The sequence below is a fragment of the Hyperolius riggenbachi genome, chromosome 4 (genome assembly GCF_040937935.1).
Source record: "Hyperolius riggenbachi isolate aHypRig1 chromosome 4, aHypRig1.pri, whole genome shotgun sequence".
Lineage (NCBI taxonomy): Eukaryota > Metazoa > Chordata > Amphibia > Anura > Hyperoliidae > Hyperolius > Hyperolius riggenbachi.
In genome coordinates, this window is record NC_090649.1 from 414,063,731 (window position 1) to 414,078,423 (window position 14,693).

Genomic DNA, 14,693 nt, shown 5'->3' on the forward strand with positions numbered 1-14,693 from the left:
TATTCCCAGCGCGATCGCTATTTGGCTGCTGCAACCACAGATGTGATCACTCTGTGATCTCTCCCAAACTGCTGCAAGCAGCAAACTACATGTGTGATCACCCCCATATGGTGTAATGTTTGCTGATTGCCAAGCACTGCAAAAGCAGTGATGAATAAAGGCAGAATAGAAGAATGGTTAGTATGTACACAGCTTGTAGGAGCATTTCACAGAAGGCAGTATGTATTGAACACTGTAGCTAACTTTGCTCACGTCACACGTGCTCAGGTACAGAGACTTATCATTTCTATAATGCTCTGCACCAAGTTAGATTCTGAGATGAACACAGTATTTTCACTATGCATCACTTAGTAAATTGCCCTAATCTTGTCTGTGCACTGTTTGTCTCCTAAATCCTGTTGATTGTTTAGGTCCTTCTGTTCATAAACACCAGTATAATAGCAACTCAGTGGTGGACATCAACCTGGATAATGTGTGCAAGAAGGGGAACACACTCTTGTGGGATCTGGTACAAGATGAAGATGCTGTGAGTGCAAATTGTATTGCTTATCAATGTAAGTGTACTAAATGCTCAGATCTATACATAACCACGTCTGTTTGTGTACTGCAGGTCCACCTGTCGGAGGGTCTAATAAATGAAGCAGAAAAGCTTCTGTGCTCCTTAGTTTGCTGGTTTACAGACAGGCAGATCCGGATGCGTTTTATTGAAGGCTGCTTGGAAAACCTTGCCAATAATAGGTAAGTGAAAGTTTACAGACCAATCCTAAACAATGGACAACCCTTACTTAAAGGATAACTGTAATTGCATATCCTAGTTCTCCCGGGTTTCTCAATACCAACTGCTAGGCCTCAACGATAAATCAAATTTAAACCGAAATCGCAATCACCAAGATCGCGCTTTTGAAATGGTCAAAGCAGCGATTTTTGCGATGACGTCCTTTCCACATGGGGGAAGTTTGAAGCATCGGCAGTGTTGGGCATACCTTCCGCACGAGTCCAAACAGTCTTCTGGCTCTTGTGCTTGGCATACTTCCTGGTTCCTATATGTCACATGACATACAGGAAGTATGCCGTGCATTAAAGCCTGCAAGAGGCTCTAATGCACGGCATCGCTGGACGCATGCTGAAAGGTATGTCCAGCATTGCCGCAGCCTGGGGGATAGCGGCGACACATAGCGGGAACAGAGAGACAAAAGGAGCAAGGAGAAGAGACAGAGGGTGCACACAGGGGGACAGAGAGGCACAAATGGGAAATAAAGCTTGATTTGAAGGAAATCGTGATTTCGGACAGAAATCGCTCAATTCAAATTTTTCTTAAAATTAAAGGAATACGATCAATACGCAAGTGTTCTAAAATGACAATGTACAAATAATGTCTAAGTAGCTGTGTAAACATTTTCCTACTTTTCATGTTAAATATCAGAGGCAAAAGCTGTAATTTATTGAGGGTAGGATTTAGCTATATTGGGACAAATCAATTGCAGAAGGGGTGTCTGCTTCAATGCACAGCCAGAGTTGTATATCAGACTACAGAAAGCAAATATCAAACATATCAAACTCTGAAAGCAAAAACAGTATGAAAAGCTGTGACCGTTACATTTCCTCTGTTCTCTTCAGACACTTCAGTCTGAAACACAGAACACAGAAGCTGCAGCTGTAGGGAGCTTTCTCTCTGTCACACATAGTTAACTGATCAAGTGTGAGGGGAATTTCCTCTCTCCTCATGGCTCAGTCTGCCAGTTTGCCGTCAGTTTTGGCGTCAGTAAAGTTTGAAAGTATTTTGATAACCGTAAACAAAGAGGTTGCTACTAAAATGTATACACCAGTACTTAGCAGCACTTCCCAAACAATTCCTGTGTCAATTGAAAAAAATATGTGAATCGATTGTATTCCTTTAATTAAGGCCTACCAACTGCCACTGCTCATTATCTTTGTATGTGCAGGTGGTGGATCTGCCTAGTGATCAAACCAATACAGTCAGCTTAATGACTAATTTCACTCCCTATATATGGAAGTAGCTGAGAAGATGAGTGGCCAGAGTGGGGCCTCTTTTACACTGCAAATCTCAATGACGATTTCTGATTCAGAGTTGCGGTTCCATCTTTCACTAAATGCTAGCAGCACCAGAAGAAAAACACAGAAAAAACACATGCAGGACTTTTTTTTTTTTTTAAATCTCATCAAAAATCTGATTTGGATGTAGTGTAAACGAGCCCTTATGAAGCAGAAATTTAGCTAAACATCAATCAAACCTGTTAATGTTGTGCTTATTGCTTGTTTACCTATTTGTTTATTTTTATACTCTATAAAGTTGATATTTTGTTCATGAAGCAGCGCTGCTGTGTTTATGTGACTGTTAAATATCTTGATTCTCTATCATTTCCAGGTCTGTGGTGGTTTCTCTAAGGCTTCTGCCTAAATTATTTGGAACTTTTCAGCAGTTTGGGAGCAGTTATGACACCCACTGGATAACAATGTAGGTTGCTGAATTATCTTAAATGTAAAGCCAATCATAGTTAGGGAAAACAATATAAAATCAGAAATTTTGACTTGAGTGGTTCATTTTACATAATTTTTATTAAAAGAGACACTGAAGCAAAAAAAAAAAAAAAAAAGTATGATATAATGAATTGGTTGTGTAGTACGGATAATTACTAGAAGGTTAGTAGCAAAGAAAATATTCTCATATTTTTATTTTCAGTTATATGGTGTTTTTTTTTATAACATTGCATCATTCTCTAATATTTGCTGTTTACACACTACTCCGCATTCTAAATGTTTTTGCAGAGCAGCCTTATCAACTGTTGAACTGTCCTCTGGAGAGAAAAAGAAAATACAGTGACAAGCTTCAGAGGACAGAGCTCTCTGCAACTTTGAAAGATGTGGAGCTCAATGGCTCTTTTGCATAGATAACTGGAGTTTCTTAACTATTCCTGTACTGGAAACAATATTAGAATCTTGTCTATGCTGCTAATGTTTTAATTCTTAGCTGTACTACACATACAAATCATTATATATATATATATATATATATATATATATATATATATTTGCTTCCGTGTCTTTTTAAAATGTATAGTTCAGTCATCTTCCACTTCTGGTTAATAAGCTTTCTTCAGAATTTTCCTGTATGCATACAGGAATAGATTTGATTCTAATTCTGTATAGAGTCTGGAGAATGCTGAAAGCTTACTCTTTTTCTTTTAAGTTGGCTAATAAATGTTCTCATCCTGATTCAAAATTTCTTGAGTAAACAGTTTGATGAGTGACTTTTTGTGAATATGGAAAGCCCCTGTAAAGGGAATGTAAAATGCCGATATCCTGTACAAATATCGATCTTTCTCAAAATTCTCAAAGCATGTCCATGGCCTTTGGGAGGTCAGGGAATCAGATTTGCAGTTACAAATACTGCAGTGCCTCTTACTGGTGAGGTATTTTATTGCAGTGCAGTTATGAAAAATAAACAGGCTGTGGAAAGAATGAATCTCTCATTTCTGCATTGATATGTTTTTCTGAAACTTGTAAAGTGGCCGTGTTTTGATCAATGTGTTATTCGAATCTGCTTTCTGCATCTGCTTGTAGTTTTGTTTATGGAATACTTTTATCTAACAGTTTACAGCTGTTCTGGTATTGACACATTTCTTTTGTTAGACTGTACATGCTCGTTGGATTAAGTAAATCCTTCTAAAAATGATAGTTGCTGTACCATGTTAGTCATTGATCGGGGCAGGAAAATGTAGCTTTTTATTGGTGTTTGAATTTGATTACAGTAAGGCCTCGTTTTCATCTGTGCGTTGCTGATTACATTTCAGCAATGCGTAGTGTGCGCCATTCACTGGGACATAGGCTGCACTGTCTGAAGTCTCCATTCATGCGTTGCGATTCACCATGGAATCACAACGCATGGTTGCATGCATTCGCTGCGATCCCATTTATTATAAATAAACAAATTGGGAAGAATCACATCACATGCAGAGAGTAGATGGAAATGAGGACTAAGGGCCCAGCCACACTATAAGCATTTTTCTGAGCGCTTGTGATTAGCGCTTTCTGAGTGCTTTTTAAAAATCGCTCCTATTAACTTTCATTAAAATCGCAGTAAAAATCACTGCAATTTTTCACGTGCGCGATCATGGCGATTTTTACCTCTATTTTAAAGGATACCTGATGTGACATGAGATAGACATGGGTATGTACAGTGCCTAGCACACAAATAACTATGCTGCATTCCTTTTTTTCTTTCTCTGTCTGAAAGAGTTAAATATCAGGTATGTAAGTGGCTGACTCAGTCCTGACTCAGACAGGAAGTGACTACAGTGTGACCCTCACTGATAAGAAATTCCCATTTTATTCTTTCTTGCTCTCAGAAGCCATTTTCTGCTAGGAAAGTGTTTTAAAGTTGGAATTTCTTATCAGTGAGGGTCACACTGTAGTCAATTCCTGTCTGAGTCAGGACTGAGTCAGCCACTTTACATACCTGATATTTAACACTTTGAGACAGAGAAAGAAAAAAAGGAATGCAGCATAGTTATTTGTGTGCTAGGCACTGTACATACCTATGTCTATCTCATCTTTGACTTGTGACTTCAGGGATTTTGAATGCGAATTTCTGCATCCAAAATGCAACACGTTTGTGACTGGAGCGATTTCCAACCAATGTGAATTTTTGGACGTGATGCGGTGTGGGAAAAATCTGGATGGTATGCTGCATTTTTTCGCATCCGCGGCAATCTGGATGCGAATCGTGGCTAATGTTATCAGTGGGGCTGCATATATTCACGTTACAAATGCGGAAATTAACGCAGCATGTACAGCGTCATTTCCTTTTGCCTGTGATCCTGTTTCCTGCTTTTTGTTAGGCAGTTTTCAAATTGCAACGCCAATTCTCGCATGATGTGCATAAAAACGCATGCATTTTTAAAAACATTTAAAAATGCATGCGGATTTCCAGATGCGATTTGCAATGCTTGGCAAAAGTCTGCTGCCAATACATTTTGTCTTTTGTAAGTGTTCTTAGATGTACCTTCCGCAGTATTTTTTTGGTGTTTACTTTGTATTTGAAATGCATTTTTCTCCTTTTAGGTGGGCAGAGAAGGAATTAAACATGATGAAGCTTTTCTTTGATAATTTGGTGCACTATATCCAGTCCATCCGTGATGGAAGGCACAAGCATGTTTTGTAAGTATGCAGGGGCATGGCATGTGATAAAATGCTGGATGTGAAAACAATTCCAACCTTGCTCCTCCAGCCTGAAAGTTTGGTGACCACTAGGGGCCACTAGTGGCTGCATTTGCAATTCGGAAATCAATTACGTTGTCATTAATCAGAAAGTACTGCTATTTTCAGCGTGATTCCCGGAGGTATTGCAATTTGCCACGAATTGCCTTAAATGCGATTGCTCCGGGATTGTGGCAAAAATGCAGTGGGTTTGTGATTGCAACGCTCCTGTGAAATTACTCCATACTGTTCCAACGTTGCAGGGCTTTTCTAATCGCCGGTGTTCGGAAAGCGGCTCTAGACCTTCAGTAGCTGTTAAAAAAGGGACAAAAATGCATGCCTTTTCTAGCTCCCGTGTGGTCATGTGATGCTGAAAGTGATGTGCTGCGTCTCAGGTTGATGAAACAGTGCATTGTGGGAGTATGTGTGGCCCAGACAGCTCCCTGCAGGTTAGACCCTGGAAGATTCATGCATTACTTTATTTATATAACAGACATGGCTCTTTAGTTGGCGGGGTAGGGTATAGGAGCCATTAAAATTTCCTGGGTTACGGCAGGTTTTATTTAAAATGAACTCTGCACTTGCTAAAGAGTTTTTCCAAGTTCTAATGAGTTCCGGGGTTTAGCAAGACCGCCACACTTCCTCCTGACGTGTACCTAAAATGTGCAACCCTTGCCCAGCCCTTCCTTGACCACCTAGTGGTAAAATTCCCTCAGAGTCCATGAACCAATCACATGAAGGAAAGTGGGTAGCATTCAATCATGGGGAATTGCCAGGGCCTAATAGCCCACTGCGGGCCACTTTAAATAGCGCTGGAAATCTGAAAAATAGCATTTTCATTGGATAAGGTTAATGCTTCTCTCTTAACTTCTTCGCTGCTGTGCTATGGTTGTCTGATCTGTCATGTCTCCGGTGTAGGTACAGTCACAGTGCAGAGGTGCAAGTCCGGCTTCAGTTTTTAACATGTGTTTTCTCAACACTGGGATCCCCTGACCATTTCAGTACGTATCCAGATTTGTTTATTTCTGTATATATTTGTGTCCATGTTTTGTACACTTTATTTTCCAGTATCGGCTTTCCATGTCTCTTGCTCAGTGTTGTTTTCCATTCTCCTGTTTAAAGTGTACGTGAAGTGAGGAAACTCAGTTTTTGATACTTGCCCTATAAAGGAAAGGTTTTGGATAGCATAGAGCCTTCCCATTCCTGTGTCTAGCTCGGGTGGGAAAACTTTGCAGGATTGGACCACATTCCTCTAGAACGCGGCCCACTGCACCTTTCTCTCCCTCGCTCACCCAATTGGTCGTTCCAATGGTGATCTCCACTGTGACGGCGGCATCATGTGACACACTGGTACGTAATGATGGCCTGTCACATCACCACGCCGTTGCCATGGAGATCCCTGCTGGATCCAGTGTTTGGGTGAGTTCTTTTTCGGTGTTGCGTGCTGCACGCAACGTTAAAAGGTGGGAGAAGAATCTTGCCCTCTAGCAGCGAGCCGCCTTTATAATGTTCGGCCTTTGGGACGTACTTTGCCCAGCCCTGGTCTAGCTTGTCATTCCAACGTTGTACTCTGGTGTAGCTTTTCAGTACTACTAATACTTAGAAGTTCCACAGATGCGCTCATCCCTGCTGCACTAGCATGAGTCTGGTCCTTGTATAAGCAGAAGGGATGCACTTGTCCTTGGCTTGTCTTTTGTTTTTGCTTTGCCACCTCACCTTGCCAATTCTGTAGAAACTTGCCCCATAGTATTAAAGGATACCACAACTGAAATTTGACATAATGAGATAGACATGTGTATGTACAGTGCCTAGCACACAAATAACTATGCTGTGTTCCTTTTTTTCTTTCTCTGCCTGAAAGAGTTAAATATCAGGTATGTAAGTGGCTGACTCAGTCCTGACTCAGACAGGAAGTGACTACAGTGTGACCCTCACTGATAAGAAATTCCAACTATAAAACACTTTCCTGGCAGAAAATGGCTTCTGAGAGCAGGAAAGAGGTAAAAAAGGGGAATTTCTTATCAGTGAGGGTCACACTGTAGTCACTTCCTGTCTGAGTCAGGACTGAGTCAGCCACTTACATACCTGATATTTAACTCTTTCAGGCAGAGAAAGAAAAAAAGGAACACAGCATAGTTATCTGTGTGCTTGGCACTGTACATACCCATGTCTATCTCATCATGCCACATTTCAGTTGTGGTATCCTTTAAGCTCCATACATTAGTCAATGTGGCCATCAGACCATTATCTGGTCAGAGAGGGCCCCCCCCCCCCCTTCCCCAGGCTGTGCAGAGTGTAGTGGAGCTACTCTCACCTGTCTGCCGGCACTTCTCCCATGTCTTCTCTCCTCTGCCGGGGCTATTCCCTGTATGTTTACTCCCTGGGAGCTATGTGACTAAACGCTAGAGACCAAACATGTACTTTATGTGACCGCTAGAGGTCTCTAGTGTTTGGCCTAAATTGTTTTTACTAAGTCAGATATTTGTATAGTGATACACAGCTCCACAGGGAGTAAGGAGACAGGGAGAAGCCCCAGCAATGGAGAAGATACGACAGGAAATGCGGGTAGACAAATGAATAGCGCCGGCTTTGTTTTGGTCGGCTTGAAATCGAATGCTGCTAGCAAAGCACTCACTACCCGCCACCAGTCGAGTGAAATCTTCCATTCAGCACAATTGGCCAAATCAATCAATTTTGGCCGAAAAATGATCAATCGGATATAGTTTACAGTATCGACTTCTAGCAGAATTGATCAAATGATCAGATCGGCTGGATATCAATAAATATCGACTAGTGTATGCCACCTTTAAAACTCCCAAACTAGTTTATATTACCGTCCCTCAATTTTTGGCCCTGGATTTTTTTTTCTCCCTCTTTAAAGCTACTATGATGCCCGAACCCCTAGAACATTTCTAACCCCTTTCAGCATTGTTCAAAGCTGAGATATTTGTATCCGTCATCCATTGGGAGGCACAATATTGACAATGGGAAATAGCCCTGCCTTTGGGAGGTCCTGAAATTGGCATTTTTAATGTTGAAATGTTAAAATACTGTGGCTAAATCTGGGCAGTTGTAATTAATATGTAGAATAACATGGGTTTACTTTACAGCCCCTGCTCAGAGAAGACTGCGCACTCATTACAAAGGTAGCAATAATAACTTTATTTAGAGCATTTTAGTCTGTGTACTCAAAACCCAATCTGCGGAAAACCTTTCATGCTATCGGTCATTTACAAGTGATTTCCCAGACTGTTTCTCTTTATGGTCAGAGAAGCTAAACTGCTCACAAGTGTGCAATGGCTTTTCTGACAAATCCTTCCTTCTCAATGTTTTACTTCAGGTTATTTTATATATCTATACAATACGACATGTGTAAGACCAATATTTACCAGCGCACCCAATTGCAAAAAAATAAATAAATTATTTTTTCTGATCAGAATGAAGTGGAATTCACTTCCAATTAGCATTTTTATTAGTTTCTTAATTAGTCAGGAGTAAATATTGGTGTTTGGACAAGCCCTCAGCTTATAATGTGAAATTTTTACACATGCTCAAGTCAGAAATCTTGTTTTGTTTCATTCAGCTTGTGCCAATCCAATGTCTTGGCAAGGAAGGACAACTGCAAACTCTGTGTAGTCATTCCTGTGGGTGTCCAGTGTATTACCGTTTTCAATAAAAATTTTGGCTCTTAGTACTCATCAGAGTTTGCAGATTTTTTCCTTGTTGTATCTATGGTCTGGCTAACAAGATCCAGCAGCAGTGAATACTGCACTTGGGGGTATCAGAGCTCTTGGACTTCCTTACTTGAATCCATTATCTTAATATGATTGTTCAGATAGTTTGTTCCAAGCGAGACTGGTAATTTAGGCAATGTGCAGCATCCGGGTTTTGGGCAACACTATAGGCTGTAATATGAAGGGGCATTCGCTGTGTAATTTGAGCAACGTCAATAACCGGAGTTCAAATTACGATAAAAACTGTTATTCAGATGCCATTAATAGCTGAAGTTCAAATTATGTGGGTATTTTTTTTTTATGCAAATCTGTAAGAAAAAAACCCTGCTCTGGGGGATATTTACCTCAGGAGGGGGAAGCCTCTGGATCCTAAGGAGGCTTCCATTGTCCTCCATTATTCCTTTTCAGCGATGGGACTCCCTGAACAGTGGCTAGGTAACTATTTACCTACCGTGATCCGACGCAGGCGCAGTAGTGGCTTAAGGGGCCCATACACCTAACAATTTTCCCGCTGATATACAGCAGATTTGATCACTGTGATCAAATCTGCTGTGAAATCATTGTGCAAACGATTGATTTCCGTCCAAAATCAATCGTTCCCACCGAGCCGTCCGTGCGGAAGATTTTGCTCGATCGCCGGCGGGTCGGGAGTGCGTCGATAGCGGCATTCGAATGCCCGACAACCGACGCAATACAGCAGCAATACATTACTTGCTCCGGCCGGCGCGAGTCCTCCCGGTCACCGCTGTCTCTTCTCCGCTGGGCTCCAGGGCTGCAGCTTCACTGAACTTCCTGTCCCAGCAGGAAGTTTAAACAGTAGAGCGCAGTGAAGCCTGACGGTCCGGAACCCAGCAGAGGAGAGACAGCGGAGATCGGGGGACACGTGCCGGCAGAGCAGGTAATGTATAGCGGGAAGGGGGGGGGGCAGCACCACCACCACAGATTATGATCGGTTTCATGCTGAAATCGATTCACAATCTGTTTGCAGTGAAGGCAGCCATATGATCCCTCTCTGATCAGATTCGATCAGAGAGGGATCTATCTGTTGGTTGATATCTGATAGCAAATCGACCAGTGTATGGCCACCTTTACAGTTTTGGCTCAGGTGGAAATTGCAGAGCCTGATTTGGTCCGCTCTCCTGAGCAGGCGAGTCGTGCCTGTGCAGCAGAGCAGACATGATTAAGCTCTGCTCTTTCTGCCTAAGCCCATCGGATAGCTGCTACTGCGCTGGAACCGAGGAAGGTTAACATTGTCATGCCTGCGCAGTGCTTGTTGGCTCTTTTTGGGGGAGCCAGCGCTGGATCCCCAAGGCTACAGAGGACTGGGGAAGCCTCATTCGGATCATGAGGCTTCCCCCTCCAGAGGTAAGTACCCCCCTGAAGCTGTTTTTCTTACAGTGTCTCTTTACGTTATCAATAGACTAATAATTTTAAAATGAGCATTAGAATAGCTCGAGCAGGGTGCGCCGTCTTTCGCCACAATTTACAGGTATGCATTTCAAGTATTCCCACTATTAGTGCTCCATTTATGTCAGTCCCAGCAGGGCTAAGTTGCCAGATCCTGAGTAATCGTCATTTCCATCCACATTTTACTGGTGGTTGTCTGGACAGGATAAAAGGAGACTATTGGCATTTTAGGGTTATGAGAGAGAAGCTGTTACATTTCACTGACTTGTAATATAATATCTTTGACACTAGTTATTTTGTGCTTCTTGTATTCTTGCAGGACTTAGTTTAGAGCAGGTAGACATCCTATGGCACTGTCTGGTAGAAGACTTGGAGTGCTATGATGATGCATTACACTGGTTCTTAAATCAGGTGCGCAGCAAGGACCAGCATGCCATGGGGATGGAGACCTACAAACATCTATTCCTGGAAAAGGTTTGTTATCCTCAGACACGTTGTGTTCATGTGCTATGCTTGTTGTGCTGGCACGTAACATGCTTATTTTGTACCTATAGATGCCGCAGCTAAAACCCGAAACCATCAGCATGACTGGGCTGAACCTCTTTCAGCACCTCTGCAATCTGGCCCGCCTGGCAACTAGCGCATATGATGGGGGCTCCAATTCTGAGGTGAGCTTTGGATAGAGCGTCATAAAGCTGTACTGGCACTAGGAGCCAGATACTCAATATATAAAGAAATGTAATTAGCTCCTAGCATGCCCTTTTCTCCCTCTGCTCCCCCTTTCCCTCTCCCTATTCCTCCTTTACGTCTTTTTTCCTCATAGTAGCTTTTCCTTTCACAAATTGATTTTATGTATGGGATTTTAAAGAGGAGCTGTCAGCCACACCATGCCAGATAAAAAAAACAACATATATAAGTAGATAAATACCAGCTCTACTTACATAACATGTGTATTGCACGGTCCAAGTGTTGATTTCAGTGAACTTTATAAAATAAAATAAAAAGGTAAATGGAGAGAATTCTGTTTGCTGGCAGGGGCCATCTTTACTACCTCCAGCTGAAGCCAATGGTGAGGTCATTTCCTCCCTTACTCCCCTCCTCCTCCCCACACCAATAGGGAGCGTTGATTGTTAATGCAGGGAATCCTTAAGGAAATGGTAGCAGGGACGGGGGTCCCCATGGATGCGATGCGGTGGTGGCAGCCACTGCCCACATGAATCGGCTGAGATGCTTGTCGGGCTGGAGTGTGGAGAGGGCAGACACGGACAGTCATGGGAGGCAGCCAATAAGAGCAAAAGGAGTGAGAGTGACACAGGCTGCAGCCAATCAGGCTGAACTAGCTGTGTCTGTGCAGAAACTCCCCCAGCCTGCACTGCAACTTCTCTTTTGCGGCTGATTACTGGCTGCGTACTAAGGAGCTGGGGACAGGAGGATTAATCTCTGCAATAAAAAAGTAACACTGATTTTAAAGTTATGCGTTGCCTTTTTAGCATTCCTTTTATATGATCAACAGATAGAAATAGAGAATTGATTTTGTTTTTCATGCCTAACAGTTACTCTTTAAGTCCCTGTGTTGAATTTCTGCTGGATTTTTGTGCAAAATGGTTCAATTAATTTTCATTAATTTGTGCCTGTAACTTAATAAAATGTGTCAAGCAAGGGTCTAGTACACGTTTCGAGCATCATAAAAGTTTTGAACACAAAATCATGTAAAAAATAAATAAATTTAGTTTTCCATTTCTGCCATTTCCTCACTCTTCAGCTTTGTGGTAGAAAACTTTTTTTTTTTCACATGCGTATTTCACATTAAAATTTGCATCCAGGTATCCAGAGCATGCAAAAAAATTGCATAGGAGTGCACATTTTAATGTGGAAATTTTTTTTTTTTGTTTTTTTTTTAGAAAAACTGTATCCCTGCCTTACAATATCTGAACATGCCTGATTCGTCCATACCGTTTTCAGCTATTTTTCCCTGGACAAGTCAGGCTTGTTCCTACCGCCAGGGAGGTTAAAGGGGTTCTGTTTACCTTTTTGAAAACATAAAACTGCCACTTACCTGGGGCTTCTATCGCCCCCCCCTCCCCCTGCAGCCGGAATTTCCTGCGCGTTCCATGCAGCCGGCAAAGGTATACTTATTCGTCTGCGTGCTCGCTCCCGCGAGAGTCAGCGGGAGCTCACTGCGCAGGTGCAGTACAAAGTTTTCCTGTACTGCACCTGCGCGCGGTAAGCTTCCGCGGGAGCGAGCGCCCGGCCGTGCAGCCGCACTTCTATTCGTCTAGTTAGACGAATAATTACATCGGTGCCGGTGGCGGGGAACGGCGCATTGGAAGAGGACGGCACGGGACATTCCGGCTGCAGGGGGCCGATAGAAGCCCCAAGTAAGTGGCAGTTTTTTTTTTTTTTAAAGTAAACAGAACCCCTTTAAGATATATTACTCACTTTCTTGGATGTCTAGAAGGTGAACTTAGTTCACGAAACAAGCTTAGTCAAAAATTAATGAGGCTCTTACAACGGATTGGTTTAGATGACCCAACTTATGGGGTTTATAGCTGTATCTATATCGAGGAGCTATCATATGTTTAAACTACTGACAGATAGTTGGGTAATATTTATGTATGTTCACTATCTTAGTCAGATTAAGTCAATATGATTTGAAATGCTATTTTTAGCCTATATTTATAGCATATGTTTTTCAGTAAAAAAAAAACATGGTTATCCCTGAACAGTATATAATTTGTGGAAAACTATTATTATTGGTTATATCCCTTGAAAAGCCTTTTTACCCACTTTCTAGAAACTGCTTTGTATGAAATGTTATAGGATGTTGGGCAAGGCTGTGGAGTCTGTACAAAAATCTTACGACTCCAACTCCTCAGTTTATGAAACCACAGATTCCGACTCCATGTACCCAAAATGGCTCAGACTCCGACTCCTATGTCTAATACTTACCAGGGCTGTAGATTTTGTACAAAAATCATCCGACATCCAATGAAATCTCCGACTCCGGTTACCCAAAATTGCTCCAACTCTGACTAAACAGCCCTGATATTAGGGAGTTAGTAAGAATAGCTGTATACTTTGTTTTTTGTATGTTGATGATGTAGACCAGCATACAAGTGGCTTGTTCAGTTTTACATATCTCCTAGCATGCCACTGGAAGCACGGGCGTAACTACAGGGGAGCAGCCCTTGTGACCTGCAGGGGGGCCCAGAGCAGTAAGTGGGCCCCAACTAATACTTCACTTCCTCTGATAAAGGGGTCCATTCTTCAGATCAGCTGTTTTTGTGGCTACACTTGTGCGTTAAGATTACGATGTCCACACTTGTTTTACAACCCCTGCAAGGTGCCCCCCCCCCCGGCTGTGAGAGTCATCTGGGAAGGCAAGGGAAAGGGTGTGAACGCTGAGGGGGACCCCATCAAAGTTTTGCTGGGAGGCCCATGATTTTTAGTTATGCCGTTGAAGTCTGTAAACAAATAATTCTCTTGATTTTCTGTTCAATGTTCAGCTATGTGGAATGGACCAGTTCTGGGGCATTGCATTGAGGGCACACAGCGGTGACGTCAGCCGTGCTGCTATTCAGTACATCAACTCTTATTATATAAATGGTAAGAGTGGTCCGTTTACTTCTGCAAATTAGTGTATAGATTTGGGTTTAATAAGTTTATAACCTTTTAATTGGTTTTATTGCAACTCACTGTATTTCCATTTTCAGGTAAAACTGGACTGGAGAAAGAGCATGAGTTCATCAGTAAATGCATGGAAAGCCTCATGATTGCTTCCAGTAATCTTGAGCAGGATGCCCATTCCAGCCTCACCATCATTGAGAGAGGATTACTGATGCTGAAAACACACCTCGAAGCTTTTAGGAGGCGGTAGGCTATAATATTATTCATTCATCCTCCCATCACATAGATATGCATGAATTACTGGCTGTCTTTCAAATTGATTAGAAAATGATTGTGAGTGAACTTGGTGGGTATACGAGTGTCTAGAAGGTCACTCTGCTTAAATGATCATCCATGAAGGTCTTCAGATTAAACGTAGAGAATGTTCAGGTGTCTCCGTAAAATTGTATTATTAATTATCCATGCACCAGGGCATCACTTGCTTTTATAACCCTCTGCATATTAGCTTGGTGGAGAGATGAGCAGTCTGTACAGCTATGGTTGCTGAACAGTCAACTGAAATGATCAAAATGTATGTTTTGTACAGTAATGGTCTAAAGTGCTTCCATAGTGTAACTTGAGGTTAGTAGTTTTGTTTGACTAAATTACCACACTCCTTACCTTGCCATATACTGCATAGTGGGAGGACCAACTGTGCAAAGTTTAAGA

General features: G+C 42.1%; 1 protein-coding gene across 5 annotated transcripts in view; it reads left to right on the plus strand.

Moving 5' to 3' along the window:
* Window positions 1-14,693, plus strand: part of USP34 (ubiquitin specific peptidase 34) — a 240,088-nt gene that overhangs the window by 119,831 nt on the left and 105,564 nt on the right. For 4 of the 5 annotated variants that reach the window (XM_068232384.1, XM_068232385.1, XM_068232388.1 and 1 more), the window contains 10 exons: window positions 411-526; window positions 611-738; window positions 2,387-2,476; window positions 5,083-5,178; window positions 6,136-6,218; window positions 8,328-8,363; window positions 10,678-10,832; window positions 10,913-11,026; window positions 13,865-13,964; window positions 14,072-14,231. In XM_068232384.1, coding sequence (XP_068088485.1) covers window positions 411-526; window positions 611-738; window positions 2,387-2,476; window positions 5,083-5,178; window positions 6,136-6,218; window positions 8,328-8,363; window positions 10,678-10,832; window positions 10,913-11,026; window positions 13,865-13,964; window positions 14,072-14,231 — 1,078 coding nt within the window. The remainder of the gene's footprint in view (window positions 1-410; window positions 527-610; window positions 739-2,386; window positions 2,477-5,082; window positions 5,179-6,135; window positions 6,219-8,327; window positions 8,364-10,677; window positions 10,833-10,912; window positions 11,027-13,864; window positions 13,965-14,071; window positions 14,232-14,693) is intronic. The other variant, XM_068232387.1, reaches the window with a different exon arrangement.